Here is a 15,939-nt window from a genome sequence, read left to right as displayed (position 1 = left end):
ACATCATCACCATACACCATCATTAAATATCATTAACAATATTACAAAAACCGTGAAGGGTTTTCATTTAATAAGAAATATGAACAAATAAAAAATATAAACATTCAAATAGTGACTTTGTAGTCAGTCACTATCGACGTTATCTAACAATCACTATCTACAGTGTCGACACCATCACCATACACCATCATTAAATATCATTAACAATATCACAAAACACATGAAGGGTTTTCATTTAATACGAAACATGAACAAATAAAACTCATAAAAAAAATATAAACATTCAAACACCGACTTCGTTGTCAGTCACTATCAATGCTATCTAACAATCACTATCCACAGTGTCCACACCATCACCACCATCAACTATCACCATAATAACGAAAAAAATTCCCATAATTAAATAATCTCTGCAGCTCGGTCGACCACACGTCTCTCAAACAATGCCAGAGGACGTCGGGATTCGAACGAAGCCCTTGCATGATTGAGGAGGACGCAATGAAACGAGGGGCTAATTCTGCAATGTTTCACTAAATGCTAATGGAATTGTTAAACACCTGCTGCCACTCAGGAGAGAGAGAGAGAGAGAGAGAGAGAGAGAGAGAGAGAGAGAGAGAGAGAGAGAGAGAGAGAGAGAGAGAGTGAGTTCTTAAACCATTCAACCGCGTTCCCTAACACAAACCTGAAGCAGCTTAGTGGCGTTTCAGTTTGTTTTGCATCACGCCGAATGAAAACAAAATTTTAATGCTTGAAATAAAAACAGTAAAAAATATAAAGCCTTGACGTCGTCCAGTGCCGGGTAAACCCCCCTCTATGGTGTCATTATCATTACTGTAAAAAGGCATTGAAGTTGTACTCTGTCTTAGAAATAGGCTCTGAAAAAATGACAGTCGAATGTCAAAATACTTTTCGTCATGGGAACATTTTCCTATGTTTTATGTTTTATGTTTTACTCATATCTATAAGGCTTGGAGAAACTGTTTAAAATATAGGATACATTATATATGTACACTATATATAAACATATTTTATATATAAATATATAATGAAAGGTATAAGCCACAAAGGAAAGTGAAAGACTGGAGTAGCTGCAAAACCTTTCGACTCATGTCCTTTACTTAGCAGACCGACTAAGTAAAGGACGCGAGTCGAAAGATCTTGTAGCTACTCCAGTGTTTCACTTTCCTTCGTGACTTATACATTTATTTATGCACTTATCACGTCCCAACCTTTCGTGATTCACTTATACATATATATAAATATAAATAAGCTAGAACACCACAATCTGATTTCGGATTAACTACCTCAAAACTCCATATTCTCAACCTCCTGCAATTCACCTCCAGTCACTAACATCAAACCTTTCTTTTCCTCATCAACTTCTTATCATAAACGATTCCCAATAACATGTAATCAACCACAAACACCCCATTAAATCATAACTACAAACCTCGAAGACGTCTCATCATATCCATCAATATTTTAGACATAAAAGTAATCAGTAACATTTTTAAAAGAGCCTCACATAGAACCCGGTACGAACTATGTCTCAAATGCTCAATTTCAATCCATAAATTATATACCCTGTGAAGCACCTCACTTGATTCTAAGGGAAACTTCCTCCACTGCGTTAATCAATCATCACTAAGAAGATTAACGGAACTACGGAGCCACATTTATGGACTCTCGTAGAGGCTCCCCGACAGCAGAAACTGGAGCAAGATAAAGTTGAAGAAACTGAGCAGCTGACTAAGAAGACACCAACGAGTGACAATGAACATTAGAAAGCAACTCAGCTCGGGGGTGAAAGGGCACGGCAAAGAAACTCTTGCACTGTCTACAGTGTTCCACATAAGGGACGCTTTAAGCAGCATCCCTCCATGGAGGTTTCACCAAGGTATTCAGCTTGGAAGACATACCAAGAAAGGTTCTCTTGTGATAATTCTCAAATAATTTGCTAACATTCTGTCTTGAGATAGTCATTCCAACATTCCCCCCCCTCCTCGAAATTCATCTTTACAGTCTCTTTGTACCTTTCATCTCTGTCTCCTTCCTTAAAATCGCTTTTCTACTTTCTGTATTCTTTTTTTTAAGTTATCCCATCAACCACTCCTTTTATTCAACTCTCCATCTTTGTCCGCCTACAGTATGGCTATTTGCAACATGCGATTCTTTTACAAACAGAATAGGTCTCTTGATATTCAGTTATAGTTACAGCATTTTCCTTAGAGCGATCTTTCTCTCATTTCATTCCCTCGTAAAAAAATAACATAGAACTTCCAGCAGCTTTATTTTGCTGTTGACAGGTCTTAAAAGAAATCCAAACTTTCTCGTCACATTCTTAAAATAATGAATCAAGATATATTTTAAAACAAAGAACTATTGAGAATTTAGTAACCTCTGGGAAAACTTAACAAGATTGTTCCTCCAGATTTAATTAACTTTATCTTTCTGCAGCCATCAATCATTCTATCAGCCAGTTTTGCGTATTATGCCATTCAAATTATCACCATCACCAATTTTATCTTTATTCAAAATGGGCAAACATTCATATGGAATAAACCTAACATTATAACTAGCAAAGAGTTTCCAAACCAGGGATTCCCATAGGTTAAAAGACAGAGAAAAAAGATATGAGTTACAACATACCGAAAACACACGAAACCAAGATGCACATACATCAACATAGTGAGCCTACATAAGCAGTACAATAAGACAATGGTATGTGGCATCTGACAAGAGCATGACAATATCTTCAAGTTCAGGATCAGCAATAATAATACTACATGGGATGACAACAGGTTGACAGGGTTATTCTGGATAGAATGAAGGGTTACACTAAAGAGCATGAAGGGTTACACTGGAGCGAAAGAAGTGTTACTCTGAAGAGAATTGAAGGTTACACTGAAGAGAATGGAGAGTTACACTGAAGAAAATGAAGGTTACGCTGAAGCAAAATGAAGGGTTACACTGAAGGGAATGAATGGTTACACAAAAAAATGAAGAATCACACTGAAGAGAATGAAGGGTTGCACTGAAGAGAACGAGAGGTTGCAATAATGATAATGAAAAGGGTTACACTGAAGATAATGAAGGGTTATGCTGGAGAGAATGAAAAGGTTTACGAAATGAATGAAGGGTTACAGTGGAGTGATTGACAGGTTACACTGGGGGGAGTGAAGGGTTACACTGGAGAGAATGAAGGGTTACACTGGAGAGGACCCATGATTACACTTGAGATAACAGAGGGTTACAGTAAAGAGAACGAAGCGTCACATTGAAAAGAGTGATGGACTAGTACACTGAAAAGATTGAAGGGTTACAGTGAAAAGACAGGAGGGTTACACTGGGCAGAATGAGAGGTTCCTCTGGTACTGGGTCGCATGACAGAGCAGTACCCTAACAGAGTATGGCCGCTGAGGCTCAGCGCAAACAAGAATTCAAACTCGAAAATATTCTGTAGTTCCATCACTCTTCTTGCCAGCCCACACTTTTGAACGTTAAGTCACATCATTCCATGTACCCTATGCCCTATAACATACTGTCTCTATATTATAGAGCTACATACACTAGTAATAAGAACACATGCACATACAAACATATGAAAAGGAGTTCACTAATCCCGAATCAGTATGCAGAGCAAGATGTTTGGTTATGAATTATCATAGATTCGCAACATGCTATTGAGTAAATAAAGAAACTGACGACAAAAGGCAGGCGATACAACTTGCAAAATGATCAATCTAAGTAAAAAAAAGTCGCAGGGAAAAAGTCACAGTAATACTCTTTCCAAGTGTTTTGACCTGGTGTGTATCCACCTTTGCGGTGTGTTTAGTGCGTACAAAGCCGTAGGGGATTTCCCTAAAAATATAAATTAAGTAATGTCAAAACACATCACAGTTACTTGAACTTACGTAACCTAACGGAGTTCCGCAATCATAAGAAAGTATTTCATACCGATTTGCCTACAAAGCCTCTCTTCTTTACCTATTTCTCTTAACCTCACACAACTATGCCACCGATACTGTCATTTGTCGACAAATATAAATGAAGCAATATTGTTATTCAAGTGGTCCGCTATTATCGCTCCGTGGAAAACGCGTTAGTCTAAATTTGCAAAAGCTCTCTCTCTCTCTCTCTCTCTCTCTCTCTCTCTCTCTCTCTCTCTCTCTCTCTCTCTCTCTGTATCAGAAGCTATGATTTCAAAATTATAAGGTTGTTTTAAAAAGTTAATACAAGCTGTAAAATACAAAGTACAGTAATAGACTAGTACTACACTTGATTAACTACAATTCTCAGTTGGTGACATATCACGCCGACGCATAAATATTACATTTTACTATTGCTGAAGATAATTTCTTATTACAAGGCAATGTCTAATACTCTTTTTAACATCTAATTTGCACGAAGCAAGACGACTGGTATGCATTATCACATCATATTTACTGACGTCAAAGAAACTGTCTATGACCCACAACGACAACGGTTTAACCAGCCGATGCTATAGTTGCCTATTAGGCCTACGTAGTGATATATGAAAACTCGTTATGCCTAGACAATAGTATTTAAAAAAAATGGTTGGAGTGTATTATTAATTTGAAGAATAGTTCCTGATAACTGTAACATATGGTAGTTATAAATATAAAAAATAAAAGTTTTCTTTAATTTTGTTATATTTACCTATGTGATCGAAAAAGAGAACGTTCCCAACAGCAAACTCTTACATATGACGAGTCAAGTCTGGTCTATATATATATATATATATATTATATATATATATATATATAGATATATATATATATATATATATATATATATATATAATAATATATAATAATATTATATATATATATATATATATATATATCTATATATAATTAATAAAATTATATAATAATAATTTATAATATAATAATATATATATATGATATGATATATATATATATGTATATATATTTATATATTATATATATATCTCATGAGTCTTATTTGTCTCTTTTATATCCAAGCTTGGTCTTTATATCAGATGAGTCTAACTTGATCTCTTTTTATATCCGATGAGTCTAACTTGATCTCTTTTGTATCCTATGAGTCTAACTTGATCTCTTTTGTATCCTAAGAGTCTAACTTGGTCTCTTTTATATCCGATGAGCCTAACTTGATCTCTTTTGTATCCTATGAATCTAACTTGATCTCTTTTGTATCCTATGAGTCTAACTTGGTCTCTTTTATATCCGATTAGTCTAACTTGATCTCTTTTGTATCTTATGAGTCTAACTTGATCTCTTTTATATCCGATGAGTCTAACTTGATCTCTTTTGTATCCTATGAGTCTAACTTGATCTCTTTTGTATCCTATGAGTCTAACTTGGTCTCTTTTATATCCGATTAGTCTAACTTGATGTCTTTTGTATCCTATGAGTCTAACTTGATCTCTTTTATATCCGATGAGTCTAACTTGATCTCTTTTATATCCGATGAGTCTAACTTGATCTCTTTTATATCCGATGAGTCTAACTTGATCTCTTTTATATCCGATGAGTCTAACTTGATCTCTTTTATATCCGATGAGTCTAACTTGATCTCTTTTATATCCGATGAGTCTAACTTTATCTCTTTTATATCCGATGAGTCTAACTTGATCTCTTTTATATCCGATGAGTCTAACTTGGTCTCTTTTATATCCGATGAGTCTAACTTGATTTCTTTTGCATCCGATGAGTCTAACTTGATCTCTTTTGTATCCTATGAGTCTAACTTGATCTCTTTTGTATCCTATGAGTCTAACTTGGTCTCTTTTATATCTCATGAGTATAACTTTGTTATATGGGACATGAGCAAAGTTGCTCATAGCCCGTAGGTTAAACTTGCAGACTTGACTTTCACTTCATTAGGCGCACCATCAATCTCGGTGAACTTTACTAGGAGAAAAAGTGAGTCTCGTATTCCGGTAATTAATATCCTACTACCTCTCTTTACTAACACGTTAAGAGGAATTTCAGAAACCAGATAAAAAGATTAAATGTTACCATCAGTCTGGAGAGACCGACATAAATTGTTCCACTTATTACTTTATGTTTCAATATTATTTTGTTGTTCCGTTTACTATACTTTACCTGTATCATTATTTACAAAACAAACTCGACGATGAAAATGGTACTTTTAGACAGACATTGCTGCTTATTACACTACTCTCAGGTAAGGAAAATCTATCCTTAAACCCAAAATCATAGATGACAAAATTTTGCTACCAAAATATAAGTCTCTACAGACCCTATGCCTATTATATGTTTCAGAGTTGCAATAGGTTATCCGATTTCTAGTCAGTACTTAAAACCCTGTTCCATTTCACGGATGAAAACGTTAATTTCCTTCCCTTTCAAAAGCCTGCATAAAGTACTAATCGCATAGGCTGGGTGAGTCACTGACCCCCAACCCCTCCCTTTCCGCTGGCAAGCTGCGGAATTCTCTTCCGACTTTCGTTTTCGTTTATTCATACACTTTTGGTGTTGTATACCATTTTTTTAACAGTTTTCATTATTCCATTAGATGAAAACTATTCACATAGAACAAGCTCACAGGGCAATGTTACCAATGGCCTTGTTTTTGTTAACTATAAGGTACTTGTATTTAGACTTAATAACCTTCGGTTTTCTTCAGTGGCAGGCATCAGACTTGTAGACAGTTATTACTTTGAGTTTTTCTGCTTGATCTTTACCACTGACATGCGACGTTCCCGTCCTTCAAAATACCCAAGGATCATTACGAAATTATTATCAATTAAAAAATTCCCCTTCGGTACATATATGAAAATATATCATTTGGGAGGTAAAGTGAATTTAGATATTAAAGGACATTTGTAGCTTGAATTGATATATAAATGGATCACGGTTCGATGTGATAATTATTCATGAATATATATATATATATATATATATATATATATATATATATATATACATATATTTATATATATATATATATATAAATATATGTATATATATATATCATTATATTTATATATGTATATATAAATATATATATATACATATTTAAATATATATATATATATATATATATATATATATATGCATATATATATAAAGTCACAGTTATTAGTGTGAGTTTTTCTGCTTGATCTTTACCACTGACATGCGCCGTTTCCGTCCTTCAAAATATTGTGAAATTTAGCCAAAACAATTTTGAAGGCCACTCCTATCTTGACACCCACCTGTGGGTGGATCTGCATACATGTGTATATATATATATATATATATATATATATATATATATATATATATATATTATACATATAAATTATAATCACGTGATTCATTTATCAAACATATCCACAGGAGGTGAAAAATAAGAGATGAGGTGTAGGTCCTGACCGGTTTTGACTTTATTTCCAAGGCATTGTTAGAAGTCACAAATATATTTATATAGTACAGAGACATTACTGACGAACATACACACAACCGTTTGAGACTGCAGATCCACCCACAGGCGGGTGTCAAGATAGGAGTGGCCTTCATAACTTTTTTGGCTAAATTTCACAATATACTCTCAAGGGACTACACCGGTAACCGGTACCCACATCACCATACGAGACTACAAAGGCACACCTGACAGGTGTCAAGGGAGGCGGGGTTGGAAAACTCATTAGCACCGCTGCCCAATTACTGTGTTTACAAATACCAGAATCCTTTTTCCATACGTCACTACTGCCTACCTTAAAATTTAAACAATTTACAAATTTCTTTTGATATTAACAGATCAAGTTTATACATCCCTTGACTGATGTTCATATTACGGTTGTAACTTTCTTTTATATTCCTTTCCGGTGGGTTATTTACAATACACAATCCTTTTTACCCCTTCCCAGTTGATATCGTGATTGTTCTCACTAAAGTGCACAAAAATATGAATGTTTCCCTGTGCATTTCTCACACATTTTTATGATGTTTTATTGTATTTTCCAGTGCTTTACCCATTTCGCCAATGTAGAAGTTGTCACAAGACTTACATGGAATTTTATATGCACATTCTTTAATCTTTTCGGGGGAGTTCTTGATAAGTAAATGTTTCATTGTTTTATTGTGTTTAAAAGCGACATTAACACCAATATTCTTCAGGAAATGGGGGATTCTTTCATATTATCATTATAAGGCAGAAAAAGCCTTTTTTTTAAGGTTCTTTTTGGTTTTGATACATAGTCTTTTTTGCCGCATCTAATGCATTGTTTAGTACAGTCATGATATTCCAGTTTCTTGCCTGCATTCCGAATCTTATCTATTTGCTTATTTATGTATTCTGGGCTACATACATGTACGTAATGCTCTTGGTATAGCACTGGGAAACCCTGTCCCTAGTGCTAAGTAACTTATAAATGGAATTTTTTGAACAGAAAATATTAAAACACGATTCCACGCAATGTAATAAGGTTCAGATATGTTGACGACATAATCAATGTATGACCAGGGAATGAAGATGCAAATAACTTTTTTCCAGGTTAAATCAATAAGTACCATCAATTAAATTAACTATCGAAATGGAAAAGGATGGATGCCTACAATTTTTGGATGTCCTTATACGAAGAAATAGTAATGGGTTTAAATACAGTGCTTACACATATTTCTTCCTATGTTCATTTCTATTCTGGACAAAACAAACAAGGTTAAAAAACGAGGGTTTACATCAATTTTTCTAAGAGCATTACGTGTATGTAGCCCAGAATATACAGATGAGGAAATAGATAAGATTCTTAATACAGGCAAGAAACTGGAATATCCTGACAGTGTACTAAGCAGTGCATTAAATGTGTCAAAAGTATATACATCACAACCAAAACGAACTTTACAACACAAAAAATTTGCTTGTACTACCTTATAATGATAATATGAAAGATATCCCCCATTTCCTGAAGAATACGGGTGTTAATGTCGCTTTTAAAAACAATAAAACAATGAAACATTTACTTATCAAGAACTCCCCCGACAATCTAGAGGATGTGTAGTATATAAAATTCCATGTAAGTCTTGTGACAACTTTTACATTGGTTAAACGTGTACAGAACTGGAAAATAAAATAGACCAACATAAAAATGCGTGGGAAATGCACAGGGAAACATTGGTATTTTTGTACAAGCTAGTGAGAACAATCATGCTATCTACTGGGAAGGGACAAAAAGGATTGTGTATTCTAATAACGCACTGGAAAGGAATATAATTGAGTCTAGCTTTATAAGTGAAAAGTTACAACCATAATATGAACATCAGTCAAGGGATGTATAAACTTGATCCGTTAATATCAAAAGAAATGAGTAAATTGTTTAAATTTGAAGGTAGGCAGTAGTGATGTATGGAAAAAGGATTCTGATATTTGTAAACGCAGTAATTGGGCAGCGGTGCTAATGAGTTTTCCAACCCCGCCTCCCTGACACCAGTCAGGTGTGCATTTGTAGTCTCGTATGGTGATGGTGGGTACGGGTTATCGGTGTAGTCCCTTGAGAGTATATTGTGAAATTTAGCCAAAAGAGTTATGAAGGCCACTCCTATCTTGACACCCGCCTGTGGGTGGATCTGCAGTCTCAAACGGTTGTGTTCTGTGCAAGTTCGCCAGTACTGTCTGTAGTATATACATGTGTGACCTCTAATACTATGTATCAGTCCTTCGTCAATGCCTTAGAAATAAAGTCGAAACCGGTCAGGCCCTACACCACGTCTCTTATTTTCACCTGTGGTATATATATATATATATATATATATATATATATATATATATATAATTCCTTCATTCTATACTGTATGTATTTTATACATAAGTCTGGCCGTTTTGTTTGTGTTCCTGTACAAATAAATTCATATTTCCCCTATCTATTTTATGGTCTTTTTCCCATCAGTGCCTGACGACTGACGACGTCTGATTATAGTGTATTATGTTTTGTCTGCGTTGTTTGCTCCGTTCTTTGCATTGTTTGCCGCTTTCCCCAAAGTAACGCTCTTCGCAGTCTAGACACGCTGCCGTATATAACCCCCTCTTGCCTCTTCCCCCTCTACCAACTTTTTGTTTCTAACTGTTTCATTCCTAATGGTGTTTTTGTAACTCCCTATCAATTTAAAATGATCTAGCTTTCTGTTGATGGGTGTAATGGTGTTGTTGTCCGGGACTGCAATTATTTTCTTCTCTTTCAAATGTTCATTTTCTGTCTTTTCCCTCTCCCCAAAATAGTTTTTTCTTGCCTCAATGTGTGCCCATTCACACCAATACTGAGGGTAACCTAATCATCTAAAACTCTCCCTCAGCCATTCCAGCTCTTCATCCGAGAATTCGGAAATGCAAATCCTGAGCCCTGATGGTCAACCCTGTCATTACTCCCGTTTTAGTTTCTTTCCTATAACTAGAGGTGCTGGAATCTGCTATCATCAATCAAACCAACAATATGAACCTGTCAGGAGGACACTGGAAATCAGATGACATCGACCAGTTGGTTAATCCTAGGCCAAGCAGGTGTCCAAGAACATCCGACCACCTGACGAGTCGCCAGCCAAGCCGGGAGTTAATGAGGCCAAAAATCACCAGCGAATAGTTTAATTTCCACCTTTCCTGGGTCACCATCAACAGACACTTACTGCCACACCTACATATGTTTTGTATATAGACTCTTGTAAGACATCCTATGCCCATATTTTTCCAGTGATCATGAGCACAGAAGGAAGTGCTCGAAATATATGGTTGCAACGTTAAAATAGTGTTTTATGGGCCTTTTATCTTCATATTATACTGTTGTATTACAGTATATAATACATACATACATACATATATATATATATATATATATATATATATATCTATATATATATATATATATATATATAATATAGTTAAAATTTCCCAGCTTCTCCCCAAAGATTGCAAAAAGATGACAAGTAATAAAAAAAATTTTCTTTTTCAGTGGAAGTTGGGATTATCTTTGTTAGAATCTTAAGAAAATAGAGACCTAATACATCTGAGACATGGTTTTCTTTTTTTTATCAATATCTTTCAAACCAATTGATTGATTGCTATGGTACTTTGAAACAGTTTCTCAAAAAAAAAATCTGTATCCAAACAAATTTTAAAGGCATTTTACTCTAGAATTTTAGGATATAGCCAAGCCTCGCCAGTCAAGATTTACGAATTCATTCGGATAAGCACTCTCAAGTACTACATATCCCTCCTATCACATATCCTTCCTCCTTTGCAATTTTTCAACTGAGCAATGCAGGATTAAATGCGCTAACGACTTGCATGGTTATTATGCAGAATTTAGGGGTTTCTGAAATCTTTGTATCTGGTAAACGATAGGTTTATCACTTGTGTATTCAATCAAGGCCAAGAAAAAGAGTTCTGCTCACTTCCTCCCAAATCCCCTATGTAGGCAGAGCTTTGTCTACCTCCTTATTACGTCAGCTGGTGAATTGCCATAGAGAAAACGAAAAGAAAATGGGTATAAATTGGGGATAACTATTATCACTATCATACTACCATTGTGTGTGTGCATTTTTCTATTCATATCATACAACAATTCCATTTCTACTAATCTAACGGGCATCATTTCAGAATCTTGTGTTTTTTGAAGCCACACGAGCAAGGTATTTCAGCAAAAATTATGTACTCCCACTACTGTTTGTTTATCTCATCATCACTGGTAGCTAGTAGACAGACAAGGATCACGAAACGTAATATTCCGAGAAATCTCATATATTTATGATTGCACATTTAAAAAGAAAACGTTACTTCTTGGGGCTTGGGGGGTGAAGGGGGCAACTTGAGGCCCCTGCAGTAATAAGGATGTAATTCTTGTACCATACTGAGTTTAATGAATGAGGTGAGTTCCATGCATCTTGAATTATATCACTTGTCATTAACGGAAAGCGACACACTATTTTCATATACTTATCTATTTTTGAGATAGGTTCCAAAATAAGATTTTACTTGTATTCTTAGAATTGGGACAGTCGTTTCTGAGTGCTACAAACCTTAGATGTACCTACCACTTCTTTTGATTATTTACCTTACATAACCTTGCCTGCTCATTTGTAGTTCTTCGTTTTTTAGGGAAAATAATTTTGAAATTTCACCTTTTTCCTTCCTAATTTCCTGATGCCTAAATTTTTAGCTATCAAAGCAACACACATATGGCACTATACAGTGCTATATATACTCAATAATTATTGAGGAATTCTCAAGTCTACTTTACTTCACAAGTACAGCTTAAAGAAAACAAAGATGTTTTCTTTATTATTACCCCATGAGAGTCAGGAGAGCACTGGAGCACTGAAGTTCCCGAAACTGTTTCCCACCCTGGACCTTGAGCAGGTACCTCTAAGATACGTCATCACCTACGTAGTTACCCAATGTGGGAGGTGACTCCACCCAATTGGGTAGACCTCGTCTCTCTTGGCCTTGTATCCAATAACTAGAGAAGGTTGTCTCACAGCTGTGATTTTAACCCATTATTTTTCATTATATAAGTAGAAAAGTGAATTTAGAATAAAAATGAAAACTTTTCATCACAAAATTATGCAAAATAAATTTGTTTTAAATCACATTCATGAAGAAATTAACATATGCTATCAGGTGTAATGACATAAAGATTAAGGAGAAGAATGATGGAGTCGATTAGGAAAGTTGGGGGTAGTGAGGAATTTGCTATAAGCTGATATTCAGGACAAGTTCAGTAGTAGTTACCGAAGCTCGTACGTCCAAAAGCATTATCAGTTTGCTGGGTGCCCCCATCAAATTCAAGAGTAAAGTGCCAGAAAAGATGAATTTGGAAATTTAACTTATTACCAAAAATTAGGGGAGACTGTGAAACACAGTATTGCTAAGTTACACACTGATTCATCTATTAATTTGAAAGATATTGGTAAAAAAACAATGACTCAAAACTTCCTGAAATATACATATTAGTTATACTAGAGCTCCATATAATTTAGAAAAAAGTCTTGACCAAAATAACGCTATCGTAGGTCTGGGTAAATTTTTGCTAATAAGCTAAATTGAAAGTACAAGCAAATGTCTGCATTAACTGAGGGATAAATTTTTACATATAGCCCAAAATTTATTTCAGGATAGAAAATCTTGAATTGAGTGAGTTATGTTGCAAATTATGGCAAATTTAAGGTAAAAACTTATAAAATTCAAGTCAATCACATCAAAATCTACAATAGGATCCTTGTTTAGTCTCTGAAAATCCCAAGGAAAAAACTTATACAGCTTACCCTAACCTAATATAGGGCGCTATATCCTACTTCACTGACAAGACCCCTTTAACCGTCTATAGACTTGACCAGTTTGCTCTGACCAGGAGCACATGCTATCCTAACCATCCCTAACCTATTATATCTATGACTGGGTGATAAAAAATAGGGAATACAATTTTCATCATGCATGGAGATGTGATGCCAAGATGAAAAGATGTTACAATCAACAAGATAGAGAGAACAAAAGGTCAATATATAGATAAGAAATTTCTTGTTAAACAGATGAACTATACATTTTTCCAGAAGATTTTGTTGCGTTTTATGCACTTTTTACCATAACTGTTCATAAATGTAACAGTTGAGGGGAACTTCAATGAGAAACTAGGGTTTTTGAAAGTGGAAAAGGCAAAATAAATCAAACATAAAGATGTGACTGGGAAATTCTATGGATATCTCCTAACCTTATGTAACAGTGCATCAGCTCCTACCTTACCAGCTTCACTAACCAGCTCAGGCTGGTAGGAACAAACTCCCAACCTAACCTTACCTCAAGGGCTCTAAGCTATGAAGTAAAACACAAGGGTACATGCTACCGTATAACATGAGACAGGTTTTTACATTGAATACAGGTGCTGTATCAACTATGAAAACAGATTACAAGTATTTTAATTATATTAGCATACAATCAGGATAAAATTGCTTTCTGTTTCTTATTGACTTTGATTGGTCTAGAACCTCATTACATTTATTAGCTTCCCCTGGAAATGTCTGAACACTTTTAAAGATATTTTCACTCGCAGTCAAAACTTTGAATAAAACTGTTTAAGATGTTACCGTTTCATGTTATATATCTTCATTTCCATTTAAAAATTAAATTTGAACTGTTTAAGAATTCTTCACTTGCCCTTGGCACCATGATGATAACTGGTTTAAGAATTCTTCACTTGCCCGTGGCACCATGATGATAACTGGGGTTATAAAGTCTGGAGGGGATGGGAAATGCTTACATAGGCCTAAGTGACACTATCTTGGAAAGGCACCTTTAAAACTTTTTTACTTCACATTAGGTAAAAAGTTACCAATACATATATGTTACACCACAGAAAAAAAATTATTTAAGTGCATGCACCTAACAATTCCCAAACATCAAAACTAAAGAAATGTATTTGCCATATGACAATTCATAATCCTGTTAGCACTAGGTCTTACTTAAAACTTATTATTCACTTATCCCTCAGACTCCTTAGGCAAAAACACAAAAATCACAGTAAGAGTGCAGAAGAGTTGGAGGTACTAGCCCTATTTCGTCATTAGAAATTGCTGAAAAGCTGATCAGAGACATGTTTCAAAATGGACACATCTTAGCCTAACTTTCCTTTATCTTAACCTATTCTAGGATGCCGTGCTCTAACCTAGGTGGAAGGGGACATGGGGGAAGGAGAACCTTTGCCCTTCCTGAACCCTACAATGGGACATCATTCACAGCAGCAGGGCCATTTGCACAACTATTACTGCAGTACCTACAATCAAAACACCATCATTCTGTACTAACTATTACTGACATCTGTGTTGATGAGAAATTATCATCTTAACTTTATGAAAAGTTTTAAAAATAATTTTTGTAGGAGAGGTATGTATCATGTTATTGATATCAGTAATTGTAGGATAAATATGTATCATGTTATTGATATCAGTAATTGTAGGATAAATATGTATCATGTTACTGATATCAGTAATACTACTGAACCGAGTGTTGTTATGTCTAAGGTTAGCAACGCATTACCTAACTTCGTCGTGTCAATATTTTGGCGCGAAGGCGAACACCAGTTGCCCTGTACCCCCTTTAGGATTATGACGCCTCTGAAATAAACCATCAGCACGGGAATAGTTCCTCTTACTTACCCTCCCCAAAGAGTATCCTATAATTTTGGCAACAAAACTAGGCCTAGGGCCTAGGCCACTGGCAGCTTTTTAAAATAATACAAATTTGCCATATGTCTCAGCTAGAATGTGAATGACAGAGAGTGCAGAGCAAGGGATCATGACCACTGTAGCAGGCATTTCCGTCCAGGTTATTTTCGATGGAATAGTAAGACCCAACCTTACATACCTTAACCCTAAACTAACCTCGAACGCCGTGCCCGAACCCCTGGCCGGGGAATTTCGCCCTCCTGAACCCGCCCACCCCAAAAGTTAGCCATGATCCCTCACTCTGCATTCAGCCCTATTAATGCAACAATACATTTATACCAACGTCCCTACAGAGCCATTACTCCTACTAGCTAGGTAGGTAGTAAGTGCCAGAGACGAGGCCACAGTCGCATAACACAATACAACTGAAATAACTCACTCACCCGTAATAAAGGATAAGTATGGACAATCCTCTTCGTATCATCGACACTTTCCTGTTTTCTGAGTTCTGACATAATGGAAATATTTGAGAGATAAGGAGAACAGTTTGCGTTGCTAACGACGCCTCTGGTTGTCAAGTCTCCAATCTGCTCAGAAAGTAAACAAATGAAATGTCAAGGTCGCATTCTATTCGCCGCAAACAGGCATGATCTGTGGTTGGATCTGGATTTTCATTTACTATAACCTACTGCCATTTAACCAATCTAGTCACTTTAGAACGCTTTAATGTATTGTTATCGTAACATACAACTTTAACATAACCACCATCGGTAACATCACG

General features: G+C 35.5%; 1 protein-coding gene across 6 annotated transcripts in view; it reads right to left on the bottom strand.

Moving 5' to 3' along the window:
* The window catches only part of LOC135219895 (histone acetyltransferase KAT6A-like), a 326,469-nt gene extending 310,748 nt beyond the window's left edge, over window positions 1–15,721 (bottom strand). For 3 of the 6 annotated variants that reach the window (XM_064257053.1, XM_064257055.1, XM_064257056.1), the window contains exon 1: window positions 15,602–15,721. In XM_064257053.1, coding sequence (XP_064113123.1) covers window positions 15,602–15,673 — 72 coding nt within the window. In that variant the 5' untranslated portion in view covers window positions 15,674–15,721. The remainder of the gene's footprint in view (window positions 1–15,601) is intronic. The other 3 variants (XM_064257057.1, XM_064257058.1, XM_064257059.1) reach the window with 2 other exon arrangements.
* Window positions 15,722–15,939: the final 218 nt, after the last annotated feature.

Source organism: Macrobrachium nipponense, chromosome 1 (genome assembly GCF_015104395.2).
Source record: "Macrobrachium nipponense isolate FS-2020 chromosome 1, ASM1510439v2, whole genome shotgun sequence".
Classification (NCBI taxonomy): Eukaryota; Metazoa; Arthropoda; class Malacostraca; order Decapoda; family Palaemonidae; genus Macrobrachium; species Macrobrachium nipponense.
This window is presented reverse-complemented; position numbering and strand designations above follow the sequence as displayed.